Source organism: Microtus oregoni, unplaced genomic scaffold, assembly GCF_018167655.1.
Source record: "Microtus oregoni isolate MIOR12 unplaced genomic scaffold, Mior012 000000F_ref0000247, whole genome shotgun sequence".
Lineage (NCBI taxonomy): Eukaryota > Metazoa > Chordata > Mammalia > Rodentia > Cricetidae > Microtus > Microtus oregoni.
In genome coordinates this window covers 53,330,118-53,349,547 of record NW_024543059.1, presented here as the reverse complement: position 1 = coordinate 53,349,547, position 19,430 = coordinate 53,330,118, and the positions used below count along the sequence as shown (strand labels likewise).

The window sequence follows — 19,430 nt, the reverse complement described above, 5'->3', positions numbered from 1 at the left end:
CACTTGTAGATCTTCAAGTATGAACCTCGGCCATATTCACAACAGGGGAGCATGTGTGGGAATATTCTGATAAGCATACTGTCCACACCTGAGTCACACCCAGCAGCTGAGGAGACAAAAGTTGCTACAAAAGATAACTGGTTTAAATAAAGAAATTCCAATGAGTAAATCATTAAAATGAGATGCCTTCTGTAGCAGCTATTCATCTATGGATGGATGAAGTCTAAATGCCAGCCTGAGTACAAAGATGCCAGCATTTCTTTCCTTTGCCAAGAATCACAGTATCACCTGTAGCTTTGCCTTCAGGAGCCTCACGTTCCAGGTTAAAGCTCCAGAATGGAGCAAGGGAGAGCAGAATCCCCGTGCACCAAAAGATGCCCCCACATTATTCAAGGAATGTCTAACCTAGTCACATAGCTTTAGTTTTTAAAATTTATTTCTATTAATTATTTTTAATATACAAAGTATGGGTTTCACAGCGTCACTCTCCCGTCTTGCCTCGCCCATTTGTTCCCCAAAATACTCCATCAAATAAGCTTTACATTCTTTTTTTTTTTTTTTTTTTTTTACTGTGTGTGTGTGCATGTGCCATGATTCTTATGTGGAGTGACCTGGCCAGCAGGTTGTTCTTCAGAGCGAGGTCCGTGAGCAGGAGGACTGGGGATGAGGAAATAAAGAAGATAGGAAAGTTACATGAGTCTCTTGCATGAGCTGATGGCTTACACCAAGCAAGTTTATTAATAAGTATGACATCTCATGTCCTATTTGTAGGGGGGAAATGGAGCAGAGTCAGCTGAAAACCCCCACATAATGAGACACAATCAGCAGGAAGCTAATCAAGCAATGTTCCTCAAAAGGAGGGCGGGGTACCTCAGGTGCACCTCAGACGGAACACAGTGACCTTCAGACTGATGACGCCAGTGTCTGGTGGGGGAGGGAAGTCAGGTTCAGGTTCAGGTTCGGTGAACCATAACCTTAACTCCTTCAAGGCCCTGGCCCCCTGGGCAGGGACAGAGAGCTAGGCTCCTTTTGTCCTTTCACTGGAACCCTTGAGAAAGCCTGGGATGTCCTGGCTGTCCGTCATGGGGGCCAGAGGACAGTTTGCGGAGCCGATTCTCTCCTTCCACCAATGCTCCTTCTGGGAATTGGAGTCACCAAACTGAGTCAGGTGCCTTTGCCCACTGAATCATCTTACAGGGATCCTGAACTCTAAGACCCTACTTCCATGCAGGCGAAGTGTATCCTAGTGACTGAGGCCTGCCAAGGAAGCTGGGTGATTTCTGAGAGTGTTGGACTGGGGACTCAGAACTAAGACGGGAAGGATGTCATGGGGCTAAAGATCGGAAGACCTGATCCGGCAACTTGGTCATTGATTGACCTAGTTCAAAGTTTAAAAAATTATCATGAAAAAAAAATTATCATGGCGATTTGTTTCTTTCCCTAAAAACTAATTTTGCCTTTAATCCCAGCACTCAGGAGGCAGAGGCAGGTGGATCTCCGTGAGTTCGAGGCCAACCTGGTTTACAGAGCGAGTTCCAGGACAGTCTCCAAAGCTACAGAGAAACCTTGTCTCAAAAAACCAAACAACAGCAAAATCCAAAAAACCTAGCTATTTTCCTTAGCGACCGAAAAAGAAAGCCCTTTATTTTGTAATAGTGAGCAACAATTATATTTAGTTAGAAGTATGAAAAAAGATGTAAAACATTCTGATACTTATTTTAAAATAATTTTACTGAATAAATTACATGATTAAATATTAACACTTAAATTACTTTGTTTGTGGAAAATCAGCAGCATACCAATCAGAGAGAACACTGCTGTCATGGTAACCCTGAGAGTACAGTTTTCAGCCACGTACAGGCTTCCTTTCAACTGAACCACTGCAGGAAAAGAACATCTCACTTCCTCCTCCATGCCTCCAGAACTCTGAAGAGCTTTAATCTTCCCTAAAAATAATTTTTAAAAAATTACAGGGCCTGGAAAGATGGCTCTACAGTTAAGAGCATGGACTGCTCTTGTAGAAGACTCATTTTCAATGCCCCAGATGATATTTTCTACCCCATTGCTTTCTTTTTAGCCTACTCCTATTCCTGTAAAGTCCCATCCTCCCAACTAGATGACCCCTGCTTTGTGCCCCATGTTTCCTGTGGATCTCAATGCTGAGTTTATGATGGCCTTGACTATGTCCATGGGACTCCTCTCCACCCTTCAGCTCCCACAGTCTCGCACCTCCTTTTCTATGAGATCCTTGGGTCTTGGAATGGTAATGTAGATGTCCCGATGAGGACCGATGACTCCACAATCATGTATTATTAGCATTTTCATCAGTTCTGATCCATCACCCACTGCATAAAGAAGTTTCTTCAGCCAAAACATAGAGCAGAAAAATAGAATAAGGTGAGAAATATTTAAAGTCAGTTCGTCTATTATTATCAGTAATAAGTTTTCCCTGGAGCTTGTAACATCTCCGTAGATTAACCCCCCCCCAAGTTTTACAGCATGATATATGATATATGAACTTCTCTTTGGGTAGCAATCCCCAAATCCAATCAAATGATGTTTAGTTAGCCCCAAACAGGCCAGGTTATACCGGTGGGAGCATCTTGACCGGAAGGTTGGAATGGTAGTATGCTGGATCTATACTTGGATAAAACTATTCATGGGTTTTCTCTTCTGTCAGCCCTTGCATCTCCCTCAATATTTATAAGGGGGAGGCTTCCAGCTTTGTTTTGGCGTGATTTATCAGAGTGCTATAGCTCCAGCATATGGTGCCATTAGCAATAGGATTGTGCCATATGGTTCTGGCAGCTATTACTTTTAAGGTTATAACTGACTTGTTTATGCTTTGTGCCCATGTAGAGCAACTTATTTTAAATATTGATGTAGAGTATTCGAAAACCACCCCAGTGGTTAGAAAATTCTGTCATAAATGAGCAGATTTGTCATTCTTGGAGCAGTACACAATGGCTTAGCATCCCTTGTGTTTAAGAGGCAAACACCCACCATGCTGTTAGGTGTCTCTGTACTCAGTTTGAGTGAGTGCTGGAGGACTCTCTTGTGTTTCCACTCCTCTTTCCTTTGTGGTGTGGGCTCATGTTTCTGCCCAGTATAGGTTCCTGGAATCTGATTATTTCCTGGGTGTGGTACTGTCATTAGATGCCAAAGCATGGCTCTGTGTCACTCCTGATCTCACCCCTATCAAATGCACGTTCTGGAATTGCCTTCCTCCTTTCTTACTGCTGTAGCCTTGCTCAGCACCCTGCATCATCTGTCTTGATTAGGGTTAGGGTTAGGGCTAGGGTTCTCCTTGTTTCATCTGCTTTAACCTTCCTGTGTCTTCTGTGTCTTGCAGATTGCATGATATTCTAGGAGCCTTGTAAGTCTTACTCTGACTTGCCTAATTTCTTTGTCACAGTTGGGCCTGTACTTTTGGCCTGGTGTCTCAATGACATCTTTTCCTTTAAATGGCTTAAAGTTTCTTTTCCAAATGTTTTCCCCAAAATATTGTGCCTAGAAGAAATCTTTTTAGAATTACTGGTGCCATTAATGCCTACGTGTCAACTCAGTCAAAGTCGGTTTGCGCTGTTATACATGAACAAATTTGATTATTAGCATTATAGACACTCACATACAAATATATCATATATAGATACACACGTAGACATATATATATTATATACATGACTCACTACTGGAGGTAGAAATTGTTTCCTACTTCTCTTTTTCTCTCGATTACTGTTTTTATGGATATCAGAAGATGGAAGGGCTGAAGAAGAAAGTCATTCTCTCAACGCAGATTCTAGAGATGGTGTTTGACCTGGTTTCCAGGTGTGAGTCACCACTATTGACTCTCTTCCTTGCTTCTTCTGCTAACCCTCAAAGACATATTACATAATCACAAGTTAGAGGTAAGATCGGTATTGCGTAGGAATGGCAATGACTGTCAGTGTGATTCCAGCAGTACATCAGTGCACCTTTTATCTACGCTGAAATCTACTGAAATGCTTAGTTAGTGCTTGCTAGGACTGATTCTCTGTTTGATTTTTTTCATCTCAATTAAAGATGAACATTCAAATGATATCAGCATTCTTGTTAGAAACATATTCATAAGTATTTATTGAGTGCCTAGTGTGGGGGTATGTATGTGTGTTCTGTGTGAATATGTGCATGTCTATGTATCTGTGCATATGTGTGTCTGTACATATATATATGTGTATGTATGTGTGTCTGTATGTGTGTGTATATGTGTGAGTATAGATGAAATAGGAATAAAGTAATAACTAAATTCTAGTTCGGTCCTAAAGGGCTCTTCATTGACCCAGTTGGATAAGTGGTCTTTGTGAATTAACCAACCATTGCTAGAATACCAACTTACCACCTGTGTGACTGAAAACAACAAATTCATTATTTTATTCTGGTAGCAGAGATCCAAAGGAGATCTCAGTGGCCTAAGATCAGATATTCCAGGAAACATTCGTTCTAAGACTCATCCTGGGCAAGGTCCATTGTCCCTGGCCCACGTTTGCAGACTTCTGTCCTCATGGCCTCTTCACTCACCCTGAAGGCTTAGCACCTGGCAGTGAGCTTTTGGATGTCACATCATTCTTAGCTTGCTTCCATTGTCCCATTTCCCTTTTGACTTTGTCTTCCCTTCCCCATCTGAGGACCTGTAAATCACACTGACTTCACGAAGACGCCGCAGAATAACCTTCCCACGCCATGTTGAATCACATCATCACCTTCTCCTCAACAAGGAACATCTTTGCAGTGCTGAGACTGCAGATGTAACCTCTTGAGGGTGACACCAGCTGTGCCATATCATGCTCGGGGTGCGATGTGTTAAGTGAATGATGGATAGGTGTTTGAGAGTTGGATTGCAGCAGCTCCTTAGGAGTGGGGTTGAGAGTAAACTCTCAGCACTGATCCCCAGAAAGTCGGCTCCACACATTGGCACAGTGGCTAGAGAATGTGAATTTTTTTTTTGTCCTTCTTAAAGAGCATTAGGGATTCTGTGCGGGGAGGTGGGGACTTTCCAAACTATTGCTATTACAGGGGTTTGAGGTCCTTGTGATTTCTGTCAAATGAGTTCACACAGGACAGAGCCTCATGTTGAAGTCAGACAGAATTTATTCCAGAATAGCACAAGGCACTTATAAGAGTGAGAATAGGCAGTGAGTCAAGAGACTGGTGCAGAAAAAACACTCTCATGGGTCGAGAGTTGACAATAGCCAAAGGGACTGTTGGAACAATTTATATGTTTAGGAGGGTTTTATACTGTTCTTAAAGTTTCTGGAATAGAGAGCTTCTTGATTTTCCTGTCCTACTGATTGATAGGTCTGTATGGAGTCTCACATGGGAGGAAGCAGTAATATGTCTAGTAAAGAAAATCACCAGCTAGATGGTCATCTTGCAGTCTTTTACCCATTGACCCATCCTGACAGCCCCAAGATTTATAATTTTATAACTTACAAGTATTGGCCATATTGTTAATTTTACTGAGAAATATATTTTAGCTAAAAGAAAAAGTCTTTCTGGATATATGTAGCTACCTGATCTTGCCATTTGCTTTCAGTTGAATGGTATGAAATCTGCACACAAGAATTAATGGACTTGCTCTGTTTTCTTTAATCTTCATAAATTATTTCTACTGAGGAAGGTGCTTTGTATGAAGGCAACAGACTCACTCTGTTCATTACAGTACCAACTGTTTTTGCTCTTTAATAAATGCTGTTAGTGATTCTATTGTCATAATAATTACATGATCAAAAAAATCAAAATATTATAAAATATGACTTAAGTTTATTTTTTATTTCCTTTTAAGTTGGAAATGTGAGTTGAATTCATGCAGCTAAGCCATGGGACAGTGGAGCTCTATAGCTCTTTATCTAGCCTCTGTGGCTGTTTATTACAGAGATGTGATAAGGACATAAAAGCTTTTGCATCACAATGCAAATCCTGCTAGCACACAAAGTGGGATGAAGACATTCTATGCCAGTTGTCAGGGCTGTGAGATCAGCTGAATTTTATCATTTGATGGAGACTGTAGAGTATTTTGAGCTCAAATATAAGACAGCTGGGACTTATAATCAGATGCCGTTGGCTTCTCTGGCAGATTTGACAGTGAACTTTCAGATTCAAGTGAAAAAGAACTCTGAATGGATAGCAGTGTTGGATAAATGTACATAGACTTGGGAAAGAGAATAAAAAGACTGTAGACTATTAGAAAAAAGAATATGTTTAAAAAGTAAAGCAGTCTTTAAAGACAGCAAAAGAAATATATTATTTTTATTAATTATTAACACAAAACTAATTGATCTATTAATTAATAGATTAAAGGAATAAAGAAAAGCCACATAAAAAAGGAAAATACACTGAGTCTGTATTATGCATATTATAGTATTTTCTTTGAATTTTTCACTGTGAATGAGCTAACAACAAAGACATTTCATTGTACAGGCTGCTAAGCTAAACCAACATATATATTTTAAAGGTATCTTGACTTCAAAATTTGAGTCTAAGGAACTATTACTTTGGAAAAAAGATTCTGCTTTTGTTTCCACAGAAAATGAGAACCTGTAGCTTCCTTCCAGGCTAATGTGGTTTGATGAAACAAGAGCCCCCAAAAGTTCTCCATGAATCCTAAATATACTTTGCCCAACAGAAGGCAGGAAACAGTTTAAAGAAAACTATGCCCAAATTTCCAAAATGATTGTTTATAAATGCTTGTTTTCATTTGAAGGGGGGATATGATATCGAAATAATCACTATCTATTCTAGTGTTACATTTGGGGGATTAAAAAATGTGACCTGACCAACTCAGCCCTGTGTTTAAACCAGGACTGGTTTTTCCATTGCCTGAGAACAGGAGGAAGGAGGAAGCAGTGTTACAAACCTGTTCCTGTGCACACAGGAACTCCATTTCCAGATAAAGCAGAATACAGGATCCTAAAACTATCTTCATTGTGGCATCCAGACCAGTAGCAGTCCTAATAAGAAAGGCTGACAATGAGTTCAAGCTTGGTGTTGCAGTGTAGAGTCTTGCACCAGTGGACCCTGGGATGAGTTTGGCTTCCATTGACTGGGCAGTGAGTGAACTTCGGGTGGACTATACATCTACTCTGTCACCATGGATGTGGTCCTTGGCCTCTCTGGGCCGCATTGTCTACATCTCTAAAGTGAAGTACATGGTAATTTCCTACCCACCTAGAGTCAGACAACATAGACAAAATAACAAATAAAGCATTCCATAGAGTATAGCATTTGATGCTAAACCTCTGTGAGATGATGTGTGAGATTGCTATAGCAACAGTGCTATACACCTGACAGATCTGAGAATCTCCTTTTAGAGTTTCTCTCTTTTTGGTGACATGAATTTTTTTCACCTCAGGACTTGGTTCTTTTTAAAAGCTCCAATTTTCATTTTCTTTTTAAAATTTTAATAATACAGTTTACTTAACCCAATATAAACTAAACATCATCATTTCAACATATGGTCAATAAAACATCACTGAAGAGATTTTAAATTGCTCTTTGTACACTAAGTCTTTGCAATCTGGATCTTAAAACATTTTTAATTTTTTTCCTTTAAAATATTTACACATGTATGTGATGTATTATGATCACAATCCCCATCTCACCTCTCCAACACTTCCTAGACTTCGGTAATGTGTTCTCCAACACACGCATACACGCACACATGCATGCACACACACATACACACACACACACACACACACACACCTTCCACTGAATCCAATTACTGCTGCTTTTACATAATACATAGTTGTGAGCCCATCTATTGGTGGATGAGCAACCTACTAATGGCCACACCTTCAAAGAAAAACAGTTTTCCTCCCCCACCACCCATCTACTATCAAGAATTCCTCAGCTTGGGTAGAGTCGGGTAAACTGTTCTCCTATCCATGATGGAATAATTGGCTTCATCTTATACAGTTTTGGGGCAGGCAACCACACTGCTGTGGACTCATGATTGTCAAGAAATAACATTTCTCAGCTTTCCTCCTCATCTTCTGATTCTTACATTCTTTCTGACTCCATTTTCTGGAATGTTCCCAGTAGATACTCATTTTCATATTGAACATTTGGCCAAATGTCATTTTGCCCTCAGTGGAACCAAAACAAAATATGTATTTCCTGTCTGGTATCCATTTTATAAGTGACTCTACTTGCTAATGCTCCTATTCGAACATCATCAACTATTCATCCTTCTTTAAACCTAGTAGTAGACTAGAATGATAAAACATTACAGGTTCTAGACTTGATACAGCCAAAATCACCTGGGAAGAGAGCCTCATTGAATGATTGTTGACCTGTGGTTGGCCTCTGGGCATATCTGTGCAGACTGTCTCAGTTCATGGATGTGGGATCGCTCAAGCCACTGTGGGCAGCATCATTCCCTAGGCAGATTATAAAACACTACTTAAGCATAGAGAAATTGAGCTGAGCAAAAACAAACAAGTGAATATGTGTAGATCCATTCCTTTGTGTTCTTGAAGATGGGTGAGCTATTTGAAAATCCTGCTGTGAATTTCACAGAATAATGGACTGTAATCTTGGATTGTGGGCTAAAATGAACCACTTTTGTCCCTAATGCTTTTTGCCAGTATATTTATATTCTAGAAGCAGAAACTAGGTCCCAGAGAATCTGGAATCACTTGCTTTGAGGCCATCTTTGGTATATGTCTTTTACCTTTCAAATAGAGTTCTCCAGGTTGTAACTGTCTTTTACATGCAATTATGGCACTTTTAATAAGCATCCATGGGGCCTACTATGTTTCAGAAACTGTTCTAATCACTTGACTAATGCTAATTAGCCCTCATACTAACTTATAGGGTAGATACCAGTACAGAATGTGCAGAAACTAAGACTTCCACACTGACAAGATCTGTCTAGAATTACTTGCTCATGTGCAGTGCCCCAAGCATAAACCCTAAGCTACATCCCTGCACTTTGTGAACTTGAATGTCACCTTCCATCACTTGACAGTGACTCACATTGCCTTACCTCTGTTCTGCAGGAGGTTTCCGGTTCATTTCCATGAATTATGTCCACCGATGACACTTGCACATGACTTACTTGTGGGCTTGCTAACGATGATCACAAAGCCCTGTGCTTGCCAGGCAGGTGCTCTACCACTATGTGTCCTAGACTGCTCTTTACTGCTCTGTGTTTTCTCATACAGTGCGTCCTGACCACAGTCTCCCTTTCTTCACTCTCCCAGTTCCCCACTTCCCCTCTAACCCAGGTCCACCACTCCTCTATTTCCTTTCAGAAAAAAAAAAAACCAGCTTCCCAGAGTTATCAACTGAACATAGCATAACAAGATGCAAGAAGACTAGACACGGACCCTCATATCAAGGCTGGAAGAGGCAGCCCAGTCAGAAGAAAAAGGCCACAAAAGCATGCAAAAGGGTCAGAGATACACCCTCTCCCACATTAGGAATCCCACAAACACCCCTAGTTAAACATCCAGTGTGTATACAGAGGACCCACTGTGGATTCATGCAGTCTCTGTGATTGCCAGTTCAGTCTCTGTGAGCCCCATGAGCCCTATTTAGTTGATTCTGTGGGCCATGTTCTCCTGATATCCTCAACCCCTCAGGCTCCACAGTTCTTCACCCCCCTCTTCCATGGGGTTTCCCAAGCTCTGCCTGATGTTTGAATGTGGTTCTCTGCATTTGTTCCCATCAGCTGCTGGAGGAAGCCTCCAGTGTCTATTGGGCGCCAATCTATGAGTATAGCAGAATATCATTAGTAATCGTTTCTCCTTTCCTGTCAGTCATGTCTGGTTCTACCCTATGTCTCTGAGCCATCCAGGCAGTGTCAGGCCTGGGCAATCTTTCATGGATTGGACCTTAGGTTAGACCAGTCATTAGTGGCCCCAGCACATCTTGGAGGGAGGACAGCTGTGAGTCAGAGGTTTTGCGGCTGGTTGCTGTCTCAGTTCCTGCACTGGGCGCCTTGCCTGGTTACTCTGGAGGTGGCTGGTTCAGGCTCTGTAACCACCATTGCTGGGGGTCCTTGCCAGGCTCACCCTAAAATGTTCCAAGAAGTTTCTACAGTGTCCCCTCTTTGCTCCCCCTATTCCACTCATCTCTCCCTGTACTCTTCCCCCTCTGCCCCCTCCCTCGCTGGTCCCTCATGTTCCCCCCCAAGTCCACCTGCAAAAATCTATTTTATTTCCCTTTCCCAGGGAAACCCACACATCTCCCCTAGTCCCCTCTTTGTTTCTTAGCCTTTCTGGATCTGTGGATTGTAGTATAGTTATCCTTTACTTAGCAGCTAATATATGCTTATAAGCAATCACATACCATGTCTGTCCTTCCCAGTCTGGGATTTCACTCACCATGATTTTTTCTAGTTTTATCCATTTGCCTTTGAGTTTCATGATATCATTTTTCCTAATATCTGAGTGCTATCCATTGTGTAAATATCACATTTTCTTTATCCATTTTTGGTTGGAGAACTTCTAGGTTATTTCCAGTTCCTGGCTCTTATGAATAAAGTTGTCCTGAACATAGTTGAGCACATGTCCTTGTGATAGGCGGGCGTCTTTTGGTTATATGTCCAAGAGAGATATAGCTGGATCTTGAAATAGATCGATTCCCAATTTTCTGAGGAACTGCCATCCATAGTGATTTCTGTACTGGCTGTACTAGCTTGCAATCCCACCAACAATGTAGGAGTGTTCCCCTGACTCCACATCCTTGCCAGCAGGGGGCTCACTTGTGTTATTGATCTTAATCATTCTGACAGGTGTGAGATGGAATCTCAAAGCAGTGTCAATTTGCATTTCCCTGATGGCTAAGGATGCTGAATGTTTCTTTAAGTGTCTTTTGGCTACTTGAGATTCTGCTCTTGAGAACTCCCTGTTTATCTCTGCACCCCATTTTAAAACTGGGTTGTTTGTTTTGTTGATGACTAGTTTCTTGAGTTTCTTATATATTTTAGCTGTCTATTGAATGTGGAGTTGGTGAAACTGATTTCCATTCTTTAGGCTGCCTGTTTGTGCTATTGACAGTGTCCTTTGCCTACAGAAACTTCTCATTAGTCTTAGAACCTGCACTGTCAGCCTTCTGTTTCGGAAGTTGTCTCCTGTGCCTAGGTGTTCCAGGTTATTCGCTACTTTCTCTTCTGTCAGGTTCAGTGTGTCTACCTTAATGTTGAGGTCTTTGGTCCACTTGGATTTGAGTTTTGTGCAGGGTGATAAATATGGATCTATTTACAATCTTTTATATACTGACATCCAGCTAGACCAGCACTATTTGTTGAAGATGTCTCTTTTATTATTGTGTATTTCTGGCTTCTTTATAAAACATCAGGTGTCCATAGGTATGTGAATGTATGTCTGGGTCTCTGATTCAATTCCATCGATCAATGTTTCTGTTTTTACACCAGTGCCATGTGGTTTTTCTTTTTTTAATAACTATAGCTCTGTAGCACAGCTTGAAATCAGGGATGGTGATGCTTCCAATAGTTCTTTTGTTGTATAGGATTGTTGTAGCTCTCCTAGGTTCTTTGATTTTCCATATGAAGTTTAGTATTGTCCTTTCAAGGCTAGACTGCCCTTGTTAGCATGATTTATCTAGTCTCATTGCCTTGTTCAAAGTCTGTCTCTGGATCCCTGTGGTTTATAACATATGAAATAAACTCCATCCCCATTCTTTGTACGTGCTCTGGTTCCACATTGCCTATTGGACTTCCTTCTGTGTCCTGCTCTCCCATTACCATGACTCTAGTGACCCAGCTCTTGCACCTCTCCTGCAGGAATGCTCTTCATCCCTAGCTCCTGACTCCATGCGTCAGGACAAGCTTTGTCTTTGCCTATCCATTGAAAACTTCGGTGGCTCCATGAGCCTTGTCTGCTGATACTCCACTGACTATGGCATTTAATGTCCCAGGATTCACAACACTGTCCCTGCATGCTTGCCTCTAATGACCGTATTCTGCATGTAATATAGGTTTGTACTTTTCTCTTTGCTGTGTTGAAGCATGATTCTTTCCCCTTCTCTTTCACACATAACACATGATAGGCAGTCATTACAATAAATATGTCTGAATTTTGGTTTCAAAATATGTCTCTTATGCTTCTCCCTTTGTTTCATATTGCGTGCGTGCGCGTGCGCGCGCACACACACACACACACACACACACACAATCTCATTTCCTGAGTGGAACCTTCTTGACTGCTATGGTCCTTGATGTAATTTACTTCCTCAGAGCTCTGTAACACCTAAGGCTGTCACAACACCTTCATATGCTTCTGTCCTAATGAGCCCCCTAGGCTTGGTAGTTTCTGACTACAGAGTTTTTTCACACAGTTTTAGAGACCTCAGAGTCTGAAATCCAGGAACTGGCAGGTTTCTGGAGGAGATGGCTGTCTGATTGCAAGATAGTCCTTTTTTGCTGTGTCTTCCCATAGTGGAGGGTGGCCACATGGAGAACATGGTATATCCTAACATGCCAGAAGAGAGAGCTTTACAAAGGCTAGGTTGGTCTTGCATCTGTTGTCTGAGGCCATTGGTACCATTCAGTCTGATGACTGCCTTATTGCTTAATTCCATTTCAACAGGGCTTGCTAACCCTTCCCCCATCCGTGAAGGTTTTAATTTTCAAGAAGAGGAGCTGAGGAAAATGGGACTGCTGGCTTTGAGACCCACTTCTTGGTACTGTTACTTCAGTGGTACCCAGCATTCATTCAGACCATAGCCCCACACAATTTAGTGTTCTATTGCGCTGTGCAGCGTGTTAGTAGAGATGCCTTGCTGAATGCACTGGCATGCAGACTCTGCTTTTTGAGATGCAGCCTGACCATGCCTTGCACACCTCCTGTGCCTTCTCAGATGCATGTGTGTGTGTTACAGGTACCTTCTATGTATTTGCAGGCTGCTTGTTTCCTGGATTTCCACTGAAGATCTATTCTTTTGCTATTCTGTCCCGAGTGGACCTACACTTGGAGGACTCCAGTTTTCTGGAGTGATTTCCCACTTTGTAAAAGTGGGACCAACTGGCTGTCACTTAGAAGTCTTCTAACCCTCTGAAGAACCTGTCTTTGATTCAGGAGAAATGTTGTGATAGACCCAAATGTCTAGAGGAAGAGGTTGGAGCACTTGCAGGGAGGATCGCTGGGTGTTGGGGTTTACAACCACAGGCCTCTGGCTAGGGATGACATTACAGGAAAAGACTGTCCCACGAGGATTTCATATGGACAAAGACAGGCTATTAGCAGCCCCATGACGCAACAGTGTCTGTTTGTAGATCTGTAAAGAAGCCCACACTATGCAGCCAATAGGGCAGAGCCAATGAGGATTGGTAATTAGACTTCCTGAGTGGAAGCCAATGACAAAAGAAGAGCTTAGACAAGTCCCATCTTGAATCAGGATGTACGCCTCTCAGGTCCTCAGCCGCAATGGCAATGGCAGACTTAGAGGGCCCAGCAGCTTAGAAGGGCTCCGGTGTTGCTCTCCCAGACATGTCTTCAGAGCTGGCGCTCTCTGAAGGAGGGTGTTTTTTACAGCTTATGGGGAATATGACCCTCAGGGTCTTGTTTCTAGTTGGAAAGAGGACAAGAACTCAGCAAGCGTGACCAGGGCACACCTGTTACTTCACTGGACAAAGAATTTAGCATTGCACGGGGGTGGGGGGCAGTAGGCCAGCCAAGAACAAGCTCTTTCTTTGGTAATATTTTATATTCATTTATTTTTCTTTTCATTGGCTTCTATACTTAAAAAGCTTTTGTTTGATGCAGGTGATCCGAGGACGTATGACCCAGATTTCCAGGGACCCACTGCCGACAGGTAAATGGCTTTTTCCTAATGAATGTATGTTTCTAAACGAGCACCAAAGTTAGTTTTGTGTGCATCATTTTATAGCTCATGGAGAATTTCATCGATTTTCAGGGACAAATGCCTCAGTTCTGCCTGAATGTAACCTTATTTACCTAGGGAAAGTACAGAAAACAAGTCTCTCCTGGAGTCCTGAACACTGTTCATTCAGCAAATGATCAGCCTTTAGTTACTAGACTGAGAGTCTGTGTTCACCAGAAGAGAAACCTTGAGAAATGCTTTATGCAGCTTACCCACCCTGTGGAGATGCAGCCTCCTTCAGGTGGTTCTGGCTTGTGTCTGTGGACTCCGTGGCTCACAGTGGCCAATGCAGAGTTGCTATGCCAACCTCTCCATGCCAGGCGTATGTGCCACTCAGCTTCCAGAAACAGGACACTGCTCAGACCACCATTCTCGGAGGCGTCACGGATCGTTAGGATGAGAGTCTTCCAGGGGAATAACCACATCTTTGCTGGTGCTCCCCTCCCCCAGCGTTGCATGACATTTCAATTTCAGCCAATAATTTAACCCTCTTATCATTTATCCTCTCCTCTATTCTCAGGCTTACAGCTAATCAGAGATAGGACTGATGGGGACAGCTATAATATAGGATATGCTACAGGGGACAGCTATAGGACAGCGTGTTCTGCTGGGGACAGCTATAGGACAGGGTGTACTGCTGGGGACAGCATAGGACAGGGTGTACTGCTGGGGAGAGCTATAGGACAGGGTGTGCCGCTGGGGACAGCTATAGGACAGGGTGTACTGCTGGGGACAGCATAGGACAGGATGTACTGCTGGGGACAGCATAGGACAGGGTGTGCTGCTGGGGACAGCTATAGGACAGGGTGTGCTGCTGGGGACAGCTATGGGACAGGGTGTGCTGCTGGGGACAGCATAGGACAGGGTGTGCTGCTGGGGACAGCTATAGGACAGGGTGTGCTGCTGGGGACAGCTCTAGGGCAGGGTGTACTGCTGGGGACAGCTATAGGGGAGGGTGTACTGCTGGGGACAGCTATAGGGGAGGGTGTGCTGCTGGGGACAGCTATAGGGGAGGGTGTGCTGCTGGGGACAGCATAGGACAGGGTGTGCTGCTGGGGACAGCTATAGGACAGGGTATACTGCTGGGGACAGCATAGGACAGGGTGTACTGCTGGGGACAGCATAGGACAGGGTGTGCTGCTGGGGACAGCTATAGGGGAGGGTGTGCTGCTGGGGACAGCTATAGGGGAGGGTGTACTGCTGGGGACAGCTATAGGGGAGGGTATACTGCTGGGGACAGCTATAGGACAGGGTATACTGCTGGGGACAGCTATAGGACAGGGTGTGCTGCTGGGGACAGCATAGGACAGGGTGTGCTGCTGGGGACAGCATAGGACAGGGTGTGCTGCTGGGGACAGCTATAGGACAGGGTGTACTGCTGGGGACAGCATAGGACAGAGTATACTGCTGGGGACAGCTATAGGACAGGGTATACTGCTGGGGACAGCTATAGGACAGGGTGTGCTGCTGGGGAAAGCATAGGACAGGGTGTGCTGCTGGGGACAGCTATAGGGGAGGGTGTACTGCTGGGGACAGCTATAGGGGAGGGTGTACTGCTGGGGACAGCTATAGGACAGGGTGTGCTGCTGGGGACAGCTATAGGGCAGGGTGTGCTGCTGGGGACAGCTATAGGACAGGGTATACTGCTGGGGACAGCATAGGACAGGGTGTGCTGCTGGGGACAGCTATAGGGCAGGGTGTGCTGCTGGGGACAGCTATAGGACAGGGTATACTGCTGGGGACAGCATAGGACAGGGTGTGCTGCTGGGGACAGCTATAGGACAGGCTGTGCTGCTGGGGACAGCTATAATATAGGATATGCTACAGGGGACAGCTCTAGGGCAGGCTGTGCTGCTGGGGACAGCTCTAGGGCAGGCTGTGCTTCTGGGGACAGCTCTAGGGCAGGGTGTGCTGCTGGGGACAGCTCTAGGGCAGGGTGTACTGCTGGGGACAGCTATAGGACAGGGTGTACTGCTGGGGAGAGCTATAGGACAGGGTGTACTGCTGGGGACAGCTCTAGGGCAGGGTGTACTGCTGGGGACAGCTCTAGGGCAGGGTGTACTGCTGGGGACAGCTCTAGGGCAGGGTGTACTGCTGGGGACAGCTCTAGGGCAGGGTGTACTGCTGGGGACAGCTCTAGGGCAGGGTGTACTGCTGGGGACAGCTATAGGGCAGGGTGTACTGCTGTATCTGTTTCTGCCTGGCTCTGACTTTGATTTTTGGCAGTCACATGTCATAATAACCCATGGCGTGAAAGAACAGTCAGCACACTGGTTTACACTTGCCAGTCATCGGGATGTGTGCCAGCCTTTCCTGTGATTTCCCTCAAATCTCCCCGCTTTAAGCAGCTTATTCAATTAGGCAAAATGTCAGGGCGTTTGTTCAGGTTTCTCATTTGCAGTTTCTTAGGATGAGTGAGGAGCCTCCCTCGTGTCATTCTCTCAGTGGTAAATCGGTGAGTGCACCCTGTTGCCCAGAGTGCAGATAGCCTTGATCAGCATGGGCTTCACATTTTAGAGTAACCAACTGCTCAAGACTGAATGTAGCCTAGTGCCCCCAAGGGATCACTAAATATCTCTGAGCTTCAATGGGAATAATAATCACGGTCCACCAACTGTCACATTTAGGCAGAAGAAATGTGAATTTGAAGTGTGCCTCTCCTAGCCATAGAGAAGGCAGCTGGGGTCGGCCTGGTTGGTTTTACGGAGATAAATTGAGATCTTCCATCATGTGGCTGCCATGAGGACATGCTGGTCAATCATGAACAAAGTGTGTGGCAGCAGGCACAGAAGAGCGTAATGGATTGTGTGTTCAACGGCAACGCATCACTGCAATGTTCATACCTGGTGGCACCAGAGAGGCCACAATGTCCTCATCTTTAACGCATCGCTTGCTTGCCCCGGCGAGTTGTGTCGGATCACAGAACTCCACAGCATTCACCCTCAGGAGCTATAAATCTGTGGCTAAGGAGCAGTAGGTGGGGCCACACATCCATACGTGCCACAGCCGCTGGGTGTCGTGTAGCAGTGTGTACCATCTGGGTTTGAGGAAGTATCCCAGCAGTATTCTCACAGTGCCAAAAATGTGCAATGGTGCATTTCTTAGGAAGATCCCTGTGGTTATCAGATATGACTAGGGACCCCGATGCCGTGAGCTCCATCCCGAGAGCTGGGAAAGGAGAAGAGGGGTTGGTGAGAGGAGAGAATTGACTCACACGAGGTACACATTATGTGGAGGTTTACACACACACACACACACACACATACACACACACACTCCAGTAAACTCTAAATACCCATAATAATCGCTGAGGAAATAACTGTAGTCTGGGGTTGGGAATGCTCTAGACACCACAAAGCACTTCAGGCCCAGGAGATGAACACACTCACCTAGCTGAGGTCCAGGAGATGAACACACTCACCTAGCTGAGGCCCAGGAGATGAACACACTCACCTAGCTGAGGTCCAGGAGATGAACACACTCACCTAGCTGAGGTCCAGGAGATGAACACACTCACCTAGCTGAGGCCCAGGAGATGAACACACTCACCTAGCTGAGGTCCAGGAGATGAACACACTCACCTAGCTGAGGTCCAGGAGATGAACACACTCACCTAGCTCAGGACCAGGAGATTAGCACACTGACACTTATCAAATTCTGAGGGATTCTTGGTTCTGTTACTAGTAGAACTTCTCAATGAATCTCCTCCCAGAGCTGCCCCCTAGTTTATGCATAGCTCAGGCTCGCATCTTATTGTAATAATTGATGTGCTTCTTGTCCCTATAAAAGGACTCAAATACCAAAAGGTAGAGTTAATCCCTGCATAAGCCGAAGTCCCTGATAAAACCAACCCTAAATACTGTGAAACTGTCTGGAAAGAGGCTACAGACCATTCTGATTTGAAGCATAGTTAAATAAAAGCCTACCTTTCAGCAAGTCCTCGGTAAAGTCATCATGCACAGGAAAAGGAAGATGTAAAAGTGAGAATTGTCCACCTTGGAAGGCAGAAGAGTCTGGAGTCTGAGGGCAGGCGGAGGCAGCAGCAGTGACAGAGGCAGGGGGCGGCATGCACTCACACTCACGTGACAAGGAGTGAAAGTAGGCAGGTACTGCCTCTTCCCTAAACCCCTCTCTACCCAGGTCACTTGTTGGAAAGTGCCACCACCTCAGAGACAGGGGCTTCCACCCTGAGCTCAACCTTTCTGTGAAAGCCCTACAGATACCTCCAAAGGTGATTCTTAGCTGATTCCAGTTCCTGTTGACAGGATTAACTGTCAATGAGGTTTTCAGTTTCGAGCCTCAGCAATCCTCTGCATGAGCTCCCACGGCTGTCTTCTGCGTGAGCTCCCATGGCTGTCCCTGGATGAGCTCCCATGGCTGTCTTCTGCGTGAGCTCCCATGGCTGTCCCTGGATGAGCTCCCATGGCTGTCTTCTGCGTGAGCTCCCATGGCTGTCCTCTGCATGAGCTCCCACGGCTGTCTTTTGCGTGAGCTCCCACGCTGTCCTCTGTGTGAGCTCCCACACTGTCTTCTGCGTGAGCTCCCACGGCGGTCCTCTGCGTGAGCTCCCACGGCTGTCCCTGGATGAGCTCCCATGGCTGTCCTCTGCGTGAGCTCCCACGGCTGTCCCTGGATGAGCTCCCACGGCTGTCCCTGCGTGAGCTCCCACGGCTGTCTTCTGCGTGAGCTCCCATGGCTGTCCTCTGCGTGAGCTCCCACGGCTGTCCTCTGCGTGAGCTCCCACGGCTGTCCCTGGATGAGCTCCCACGGCAGTCCCTGCATGAGCTCCCACGGCAGTCCTCTGCGTGAGCTCCCACGGCTGTCTTCTGCGTGAGCTCCCATGGCTGTCCTCTGCGTGAGCTCCCACGGCTGTCCTCTGCGTGAGCTCCCACGGCTGTCCCTGCATGAGCTCCCACGGCAGTCCCTGCATGAGCTCCCACGGCAGTCCTCTGCCTGAGCTCCCACAGTGGTGCTGTGCATGAGCTTCCATGGCTGTCCTGTGCGTGAGCTCCCATGGCTGTCCTGTGCGTGAGCTCCCATGGCTGTCCTGTGCGTGAGCTCCCATGGCTGTCCTGTGCGTGAGCTCTCACGGCTGTCCTCTGTGTGAGCTCCCACCACAGTTACCTTGCCGCTGACCGCAACACAGATGCCTTCCTTACGTGTGTTGTTGCTGAGACTAAAAGCCCTATGAGAGAAACCAAGGGAGGGAGGGTTATATCAGTTTCTAGTCCCTTCTGGAAAGGACATCACGAGGGGCATGAGCCTGACCTTCAATTAGGAAGCAGAGTGGTAAACACCTGTGCTCATCTGAGTTTCTTTATAGTTCACAGCTATAGCAATGATAGCAGTGCCCATGTGTGGGTGAGTGTTCTCATCACAGTTAAGGTATATAATGCCTTACAAACATACCCAGAGATTTGTTCCCATAGTGATCTAAATCCAAACAAAGTTGACAGCTAAAATGAACCATCACAAGCCATAGGACCTGAGACTTGTGTGTTGGTGTTTGTGTTCGGGATGCTCTGGTGGATCTGGACTGCAGT

At 45.2% G+C, this 19,430-nt stretch overlaps 1 protein-coding gene across 2 annotated transcripts in view; it reads left to right on the top strand.

The window, feature by feature from the left end:
- Slc44a5 (solute carrier family 44 member 5) overlaps positions 1 to 19,430 on the top strand; it is a 242,757-nt gene that overhangs the window by 142,597 nt on the left and 80,730 nt on the right. For both annotated transcript variants that reach the window (XM_041649914.1, XM_041649905.1), the window contains exon 2: positions 13,770 to 13,818. In XM_041649914.1, coding sequence (XP_041505848.1) covers positions 13,770 to 13,818 — 49 coding nt within the window. The remainder of the gene's footprint in view (positions 1 to 13,769; positions 13,819 to 19,430) is intronic.